At 41.0% G+C, this 10,090-nt stretch overlaps 1 protein-coding gene across 1 annotated transcript in view; it reads left to right on the forward strand.

Annotated features, from left to right (window-relative positions):
* The window catches only part of LOC111232131 (dystrophin-like), a 186,257-nt gene extending 176,617 nt beyond the window's left edge, over positions 1-9,640 (forward strand). Inside the window, exons 73-78 of the mRNA XM_022759501.1 lie at positions 1,902-1,967; positions 4,421-4,579; positions 5,649-5,892; positions 6,761-6,875; positions 7,149-7,238; positions 8,528-9,640. Of these exons, the coding sequence (XP_022615222.1) occupies positions 1,902-1,967; positions 4,421-4,579; positions 5,649-5,892; positions 6,761-6,875; positions 7,149-7,238; positions 8,528-8,646 (793 nt within the window). The 3' untranslated portion in view covers positions 8,647-9,640. The remainder of the gene's footprint in view (positions 1-1,901; positions 1,968-4,420; positions 4,580-5,648; positions 5,893-6,760; positions 6,876-7,148; positions 7,239-8,527) is intronic.
* The last annotated feature ends 450 nt before the right edge of the window (positions 9,641-10,090 follow it).

Here is a 10,090-nt window from a genome sequence, read left to right on the forward strand (position 1 = left end):
CAACAAACAGCAGCCTGGGCAGATGCCAGTCTGTCACAGTGCATCTGCTTAATACTCACAGCCCTGAAATCTCCTCACTCTCCATGCAGGAAACTGATGGAGTGGAGATAGCAACAGGGCAATTTAAATCTTTGGCTTTTCGCTCACAGGTGTTTTATCATGATAGATCTGCTGAAGCACAGCCAGGAGGTGTGTTTACAAGGCTCCTCTTAATGGCCTGATGTTGGTTTCTTTAAAGATAACGGGATGTTATTGTTCCTTTTAACGTATTGGTTCAGCCATGATACAAAAACATATTGTTCACTGACCTCCTAGAGAGTTGTTCATTTCCTCATGTGAGGTATCTGTATTAGATTTATGACTCTGCTTCATTTGTTCAAAGTGTTGAAACATTACGTTTCGTGTTTACTTTGAACAGATGTCACAGTTTTCACAGGAGTGATGAAACTGTCATCAGTGACATCACAGAAAGCTGCTTCATGAGTTTGTATTACTCCCGTCAGGCACTGGACTAGTCCTACTAACAAATGGAGGAATCTCTCTTTGGCCCAGTCCCAGTGTCCCCCCTTAAACCCCAGTCCTGACTCTGTTATGTTATGTTATGTTATGTTATGTTATGTTATGTTTTCAGAGGAATGGGACAGCACTTTGTGACACATCACGTTACCTTGATGACGCCAAAACATGTCGCGTACAATTTGACTTTGCGACTTTTGATTTTGACATTTTTGATACATGTAAACTTCTTTTTTCTTGTAACGTTAACATTTGGGTTGGTTCCTCTCATGCTTGTTTTTTCACCGTTCTTCTTCTACCTTTTCCGTTTTACGGCAGTTATTTAGCTACCATTACATGTGCTTGCTTCTGGGCGTCCCCACGGTAACCCCATGTTTAATGTCACAACGCTACGAGCTTTATAATTCCCTCAGGGGGAGTCTGTAGAAATGCGGACTGTGTGAAAGGGCCCAGAAATGTCTGTGACAGCGCCCTCATGCACTTGATGGTGTGACAGTGGGACAGATCTGAGCCCTCAGGGATTTACCTCGAGGTCTGTGAGTCCATGAGGGTGGACACTGGGATTGAACCTCTCTTTCTTTCTTCCTGTCTGGTGTATTGCTGAGGTGCACTTGCTGTGCCAGGCTAAGCTAACAGGCTCCTGGCTCTAGCTCTAACATTAATGCACACATTCTGAGTGTAGTATCGATCTTCTCTTCTCACAAATATGAGGGTGAATTGCTCATTTAAAACCATTTAAATAAGAACCTTGGTGTCATTTTGAAGAACCCAGTGTCAGTTGATTCAAACTGTCCATCATCGACCCCTTTGTGTTTCTCTGCTAATGCGGCTCTCTGCGTTTGGCCATATACTCAATATCAGAGTTTGAGACTAATGCAGCAGAAACTCAGTGACTGCTGTAATTCACAGTTACACAGTGAGTCACATTAAGTTGAAAAGCAATTAGCAGCATTATGTGTTAAAGGGCTTTTAAAATGTCACTTTCAAGGCCAGAGACTGAAGGTCCTGCTTCAGTTGTAAACACTATGAAACGAAGGGGCAGTAGCAGACAGTGTGTGGGCGTCTAGCATTTCATCAGTTAAGGATACAATGATAACAACATATGTCAAACACAGAGGAGTCCAACCAGAAAAAACACCATCATCCATGATTCCTGCTGCTACAGCATCTTCTTCTATTCATTCAGGCAGGGAACCCTTCACAGGAAACATGAACCCACAGCTGCTTCTGGGAGATTTCATATCAAACTGCGCTGTAGTTAAAATCCCAGTCATGGCAGTAAAATATGTGAACTCTGAAGTGAGACAGATGTTCCCTCTAGAATCTACTAACTGCTCAGCCTGTTGGTTTTGGGACTGACTGCTCTGTTTCTTCCCCCTCCGCAGGTTAGCAGAAATGGAGAATCGTAATGGCTCTTATCTGAATGACAGTATCTCACCCAATGAGAGCATGTGAGAACCGCTTTTTGTTTGTTTGTTTGATTGTTTCTCACTCACTGATTGGCTCGCTGTGTGTGAACTGGCTCTGTCCTCTTTGTTTCCATTGGCTGGTTGTGATATGATGTCAGTCATGTTTACATGTGCACAGAGTTCTGCTTTTATTCTTGTTGTTACAGTGACTTCAGAAAAGATTCAGATCCTCTCACTTTTGGCATTTTTGCCAATCAATCTATACTCAATAATCCATCATTTACTCACAGTAGCTTCCATCTAGCCACTGGAGTGCGGATGGGTTCCTGGTCACCTGCCTGACCATGGATCTTCTCATTCAGTTACTTGTGTCCAGATGTCCAACTCTAGGAAAACTCCAGGGTCCAGATGCATCAATGATGCGTGCACACAAAAACCATGTGTACAACATTTCCCGCTCATAAACTGGTCTTTATAAACACAGACTGCGTCACCTCACACATTCCTTTGACCGTGTGAACACAGTTTTCCGAAGAGACGAAGTTACAGTGAAGTGAAAATACAAAATAAAAGGGGAGACACGTAATTTAAACAAACCTCATTATCATCATTAGAAGTTATTCAGTTTCAGACATCTCTGGCCCATTTAATACAGGACTTTATGTTTGCAGTGATTGTACCAAAGTAAACTGACACACAGCTTTATAATTCTGATGAAAAGAATGTGTATGTATATTTCTGGTGTTGTGCGTACACATAGTTTGAGTCATGAATTACACATTTTATGCATCTGGTCCCCGGAGGTTTCAAACTTGACAATCATTGAGGTCACCATGTTCCTCTGAACACTCTAGAAATTACAAAGGCTTTTATAATGTTGCCATGATCTATGTCTGACTATAGTTTAATCACAGGGCTTTAATTGTGGGTGAAATTGTGCGACCTTCTATTCAAAGGTGTGTGACTTTCTAAACTTAAAGTTCATTAAAGCAAACAGGAAGCACTCGACCACAATCTGGAGCCGCAGCAAAGCGTCTGAATAGTTTTCGTCATTATGGGTCATTGAGTGTCGATTGATGGACAAAATAGCAGCTTAATCCGTTTAAAATAAAATCCACATCACAATGCAGAGTTAAGAAGTGAAGGGGTCTGAACACTTTGTGAAGTCACTGTGTACCTGAGCACAATATACTGATATTACCAGGGAATATCAGTAAGATATAAATGAATACGCAACTCATTTACAATGAGCATCCCAAACAATAATGAGTCTAAGTGTTTATGTAAATATGTAATAGGGACATTGTTCTTGTTATCTGTTTAAACTCATTACTGTGACATGTATTTGTTTTCTGATTCTCCTTTTCTTAAAATGTGGTGTCGACAAAAATGAGGTTGTTTGAAAAAGGTGCTTTAACAGGGTGACAGAGAGAGGAACAGAAACACCAACTGACAGCTGCTGAGTTATCACAGCTCAGAAAATTTGACCAAACATTATTAAACTATTAGCAAATTGAAGATTAATATGAAAAATTGTTTAGAAATTAAAAGTACAACAGCGACAGTTTCAGATGATTCTAAATGAAATTAGTTTGAAGACATTTCTTTCAGCTCTGGTTGATTAATATTTCTTAGACTGAGTCTTTAAGAGATTAAAGGTTCACTTCAGTGATTTAGTGTCTCACTGCCATAAAATACATTTTCAGGTCAGTTTTTGTAATATTTTTGACTTTTATTTATTAGTTTATCAGTTAAACTGTCTATTTAAATGTCTGATCCTCATATTTAAATGACATATTTTCAACCAGCCACAAAGGAACTCTTTGTTCTTGAAGTAGACATCATCCCACCGACGCACACAGAAAATAGTCCATGTATTTTTCACGGTTAAAGTCTGTGTTCTATGTTTATCTTGGCTGCAAGACAAGGACAAAGTTTTTAAAGTGTAATATTTTGAGCTAAAAAGATGAGCCTGTGATTAAAATAGTGAAGAACACATCTTGTAAAACGCAGCTTGATGAGGCAGAAAACATGCAGAGCTGAGAGAGCCACACGCTCATGGTGAGCTTGACTTTCATGTCAGCAGTCAGACGGCTCATATCTGCAGCTCCTTCAGTATTCAGGATGGTGGACTGGCTGAGCTCAAAGCAGTGCAGAGTACGCAGCAGCATCTAAATAGCTGGCCTAATTAAAATCCTGCTAAACACCACGGGCTGCATGTGATGGCTCACAGTTGGCAGAGCAGCGGCCGTTCAGTCAGACAGAGTTCAGGACAAATGTGTTGTAGAGACGCCGGCCCCGGTCCTCTCTCTGTCCCCACTGTCTTCTCTTCTTCTGTGGTGCAGTCCTCTTCCCCTGCTGCTCTGTCATTCACTGGCTGATTTTCTTTTTCTCCATTTTTCTGTGCGTGTGTGTGTGTATATCTACCCATCATTGGTGGGTATGTTTGGTGTGTGTGTGTGTGTGTGTGTGTGTGTGTCTGTGTGTGTCTGCAGCGATGACGAGCACATGTTGATCCAGCACTACTGCCAGTCTCTGAACCAAGGCTCTCCTCTCAGCCAGCCCCGCAGCCCCGCCCAGATCCTCATCTCCATGGAAACAGAGGAGAAGGGAGAGCTGGAGAGGGTCCTCAGTGACCTGGAGCAGGAGAACAGGTCAGTGATGAGTTCTCTTCTGTTGGCTGCGTCATCATTACACCTGGTATGACAGAATTAAAACATTGTACATTTCTTCATGTTTATTTATAATTTACATGTTCATATTTGGTTTAATGCATCCTTAAAGAACTTAGTAACTTTTGTTACTGTGCCACGAGCTATGGAGGACCAGGGACGTCACAAGAAAAGTGATGAAGCATTTCCTTCATTTCATATTTTAATAGCCATTTAAAAAAATTGTGAAAGAATTCATAAAAAAAACAATAAATACTTCAGATTTAAAAATGGATTTACAACATAAACAGCATAAAACACATTAAATAAACCATTTACTAATACATGAATAAATAATAGAATTTGAATAAAGTATTTAACCAATTAGCTTAGTCATTTAGCTTTTCCTGTTAGCCTTTCTATGACACTCTGGTAAAACCAAGCTAAACAATCCCAGTTGGCCATGGGATGTAACAAGCTTTCTGATTGGTTGGAGAGCTAGTGGGTTTTATCAGCTCTGAAGGCGAAGAGTGTCACAGAGAGGCTAACAGGAGAGGCTAAGTGACTAAGCTAATCAATTAGCGAAAAGGAAAAGCAGCTGGAAAATGGAAATTTTTTCCTATTTTTAATTTCTATTAAAAATTCTCCATAGAGATCAGGATGAAGGTAAACAGTAAATATAATGTAGGAGAAGCACAAGTAGAGAACACAAACTAAATCTGATGACTGAGCTCTGTTCAACAAGATACAACACAGACGGTACGAGGATATCATGTCCACATGCAAGACGATGGCTCCAGGTCCTGTCACTGCTGATGAAATACACAGTTAACTAGCTGTGGTCAACTCGGGTCAATTTCTAGAGCACATTTAAAGACAACAGGTGGTTAAGGCACATACCACAAACCAACTACATCCACAGTTTGGGTTAGAGTTACATACAGCAACATGTCAGTTAGCTAACATCAGCCAAGCTGATCCAACATAAGCTACTGGTCATACCAGACCGCGTTCAGACCAGCACAGTGATTTTGTTGAAACTTCTCATGCATGTTTCTTGTGTTTCCTCCAGGAAGCTTCAAGCTGAGTATGACCGTCTGAAGAAGGCCCATGACAGGAAGGGTCTGTCCCCGCTGCCGTCGCCCCCGGAGATGCTCCCGGTGTCACCACAGAGCGCGCGCGACGCCGAACTCATCGCCGAGGCCAAACTGCTGCGGCAACACAAAGGACGTCTGGAGGCCAGGATGCAGATCCTGGAAGACCACAACAAACAGCTGGAGTCCCAACTGCACAGGCTGAGACAGCTGCTGGAGCAGGTACACACACACTCTATAATGACCTCATGACAAGGTGAGAACAGAATTTTAGAAATCTTTGCAAATTTATTAAAAAGGAAAAAGTGAAATATCACTTTGACATAAGTATTCGGACACTTTACTGTGAGACTTTAAGTTTAGCTCTGGGGCTGGTTTCACACAGATACGTCAGACTGGTCTGTGGTGTTAGCTGAGTGTTCTTTTGGCTCATAGATCAGTCTGTTAGTCAGACCATTTCACAAAAACACTTTTAACAGTCTTATTACATATTTGATCCACTCGGTCCATAGTGGAATAAATTGAGTCTTCTTCAGACAGAGAGAAAAGCTCATCTTTTATCTGTCCTCTCCTGTATCGTCAGGGGTTCAGGAAGTAACCAGTGAGTGTTTTTTTTACAAGCAGAAATCAACAACTCCTAAAAATAGTGTGGAAAATTCAATTCAAAAATCAGTGCCAAAAATATATGACTTGGCCTTCCCTCCTGTAAAATGTGTTTTCTGTTTGGGCGTGATAAAGAAAAGAATAATACATTTCCACCTGAGCTGCTGTCACATGAGTTTAAATATCTGTCAGAAAATCTGTTTCCTCACTTGGGACCGTTTGCCTGCAGCCTCCGTGTGTAGGTGAGTTTACTGGAGCTGCCTCAAATTCGTCCTCTCAACATCTGCTGTAAAAGTGCTCATGAGCAAGGCAGTAACCCGCCCACAGAGGTGACCAGCAGCTGGATTCATTAGTTAAAGAGAGCAGATGTTGATGTGAAGCTGCAGCTCAGACTGAATCAGTTTCCTCCACATTGTCTGATTGTTGTGGGTGCTAATTTCTAGTGTATCTAATATTTTGTGTGTGTGTGTGTGTGTGTGTGTGTCAGACGGATTGTAAGGTGAACGGCACAGCTCTGTCCTCTCCCTCCACCTCCTCTCAGCGCTCAGACTCCTCCCTCCCTCTGCTTCGTGTGGCCGCTAGCCAGACTACTGACACAATGGGTGAGAACACACACAAACACACTCACTCTTACATCCTTTAATTTACATCCACCCTCCCCAGTGGACATAAATAGAGATGTCATGTGTCAGCATGTACAGACCACACTGTTGAATGCTGTTCTACATTACAACAATATAGTGTGTGTGTGTGTGTGTGTGTGTGTGTGTGTGTGTGTGTGTGTGTGTGTGTGTGTGTGTGTGTGTGTGTGGTTCACACACATAAATAATGTGACTTTATTTCAAGGAGAATTCTGAAACTCTTTCCTGTTTCAGGAGATGATGAGCTGTCCAGCCCTTCCCAAGATGCATCTGGGTTAGAGGAAGTGATGGAACAGCTCAACAATTCCTTCCCTCACAGCCAAGGTACAGAGAGCCTACACACACACACACACCATCTAGTCTCGTTCACACTGTCCACTCTTTCTGACACAGCTGTTTAAATCAGATCAGTCTGGGACACGATGAAGACTTTTTCTTAAGACATTCAACTGTGAGCAAATATGAAAGTAGCAGCTTCTCACTCTGATTTTTATTCACTTTTCTTACACTAATCAAATAAAATAATCAATCAGGTGACAACTGTAATTCAGAACAATATGATCAATCAGACAACAAACAAAAATAAAGAAAGTAAATGAAGAGAACATGCACAGTGGTTATAAGAACAAAACAACTTGGATCTGAGGTGTGACACTAATATGATGTCATACCTGAGGTATATTTCTACAGTATATTTATGGGAGTGTGTAGTTTCTCCCATTAGTCAAGTCCAAATGTGAAAACATCATACAATTCATATAAATATGGAAACAGTCCTGTTACAATAATGATAATAATCTTTATTTCCAGATGTGTAAATTAGCCTTTGGCTCACAGGCTGCTTTGAACACATTATAGTTTATATCATGAGTCCAACTTCCTGTTTAGATACAGGCGCTGTATTTCTTTTTTTTAAATGTGCAATCAGAGAAGGTTCCTAAATATTTGATTAACAAATAAATATGTAAATAATATAACTAGTTAATCAATAATAATTCATATCCCACATTATAACCCAAAAGTATCAGAATTTTTTTACGTTTTCATTATTGCTACGTTTTCGCCCTGTTGATAGTTTAAAGTTTGTGACCAGTATACTCACAGTACTCCTACCAATGTATCAATGTAGTATGACAACATATATATAATATAATCTGACATATTGAAATCAAATTTCACAAGCTCCGTTTTTACTCCTTCAGATTCTCTCTGTGTAAAAGGCTGATTTCAACTCTTTCTTCCTGTTCTCTCTCTTTTCTTCTTTTCCTCCTCTTTTCCATGAGCCAGCAGGGAGACGGGGACACCCATGAGAGGTGAGTGGCTCACCTTCCTCACTCCCCACCTTTCCCTCCAATTCCCTCAGCTCTGTTTCCATGGCACCATCACTCTACCACTGTTGTCTGCTAAATCTAATTGGTGTAATTAATAAGATTTCAATGTGATCAGAACAGACAACAGACAGAGGTATCTGTCCTCCTTCCTCTCACCTGCTTTTTAACTTCCTTTCCCTCCTCTGTCACACTGATCTGTTCATCATGGAGGTGTTTGTCTGTATTTAACACACACACACACTCTCTCTCTGTCTGTCTCTGTCTGACTCTCTCTCTATCCAGGTCCCAGTATTGGCAGTTTGTTCCACATGGCTGATGATCTGGGTCGTGCGATGGAGTCACTGGTCAGCGTGATGACAGACGAGCAGAGCGCCGAACAGCACGAGGCCCTGCCCTTCTGATCCTCCCCTGTCCCTCCCCCTCTTCCCCCTCCCTCTCTACTTATAGCATGCTTTTCTAGTCAAAACAACTGGATTGGAAACACAGTTTACAAAGCAAATATATATAACGTCTATTTTTGTGAAGGATTGCGGTTCCAACGACACGTGAAAAAAGAAAAACATAACTTGTAGATTTCAGTAGTTTCTTAAAACGTCCTGAAATTGTTTTATTATTAACAGAGGCTGGTTTTTAAACTTCTATGCAACTGTATAAAACAGGGGGGAGGGGGGGAGGGGTTCAGTGTGGTCATATGTTTGTCATCTCTTTGTAACTGGGGAAACAGCTCAAGCATTTCACACATTTTTATCAAAAAGAATGATTGTAATCATAAGGGTGCTTTCTAAGAGGAAACTGTCTCTAATAACAGCGTACACTACTGTCAAGGTAATGCAGGCATCCTGGTTCTTTACAGTACGTTGTCTCAGACTGTGTGTATGTGTGTGTGTGTGTGGTGCCTAATTTCCACATTATACTACAGCTTTTTTTGGCTTTGGCTGATAAACCTCATCTTATATTTAATTTTTTCATTCGTCCTCTCATCCGTCCATCCAGCTATTCATCTTCCCCACATTATGAACATCTCTATGGCAACAGGATTTATCCCTGTGTTTGTTTTCAACACAATGTACTGTGTGCATTAGCAGATAATGTAAAGGCCTGAGTCAGAACTGAGGTAAGTCCTGATGACTTTTCATATCAGAGCCTCTAAGTTTAAAGGTCCACTGTGGCACTAGTAGCTCTATGTAGCCATGTCTTTAAGAGTTAGTAGAGTTTGCAGTAATCTATAGCAGTGTGACAACAAAGACAGGGAAGACCACTGCTAGCAAACACAAAACTAATGTATCATAGGTTTAAGACTCCTTAAAGGTGCTGTATGTAAGTTGTGCTATTGCTACATAGCTAATGTTAGCATTAACAGCTGTTTACTCACCAGTGTAGAAGAAACATAGTGAGTTCAACATCAAACTTCATTCATTTACTCACCAACAGCTGTCTTCAGAGGTGGAAAGAACTATCACTTCTTCTACTAAAGTTAGCATGCTAACTGACTAGCTTCAGCACGGCCAGCCCATCTTGTCACTTCCTCATACAGAGTCACTTTAGTGTCCAGGCTGCTCAGGATGTATTGTCCTGTAAAAACAGCGATGGCTGAAGCTCTTGGCAGCTGACGATGACCACCTCTCGCTCCTGGACAGAAACCACAGAGAAAACTTACATATATCACCTTTAACAGCTCTGAAAATGTCTGTAGGAAAAAACTTTTAACTTTCAAAAAAGGAACTCCAGTGCAGCTTTAAACAAAAACTTAACACCAGGCTACAAAATAACGTTTCACTGTCCTCACAGGTTGAAAGTTTTAAAGCAGTTTCAGTCTCACTACTGAGTGTGATCAGAAATGTAGCC

The sequence above is a fragment of the Seriola dumerili genome, unplaced genomic scaffold (assembly GCF_002260705.1).
Source record: "Seriola dumerili isolate Sdu_G_001 unplaced genomic scaffold, Sdu_1.0 BDQW01000018.1, whole genome shotgun sequence".
In the NCBI taxonomy this organism is placed as follows: Eukaryota; Metazoa; Chordata; class Actinopteri; order Carangiformes; family Carangidae; genus Seriola; species Seriola dumerili.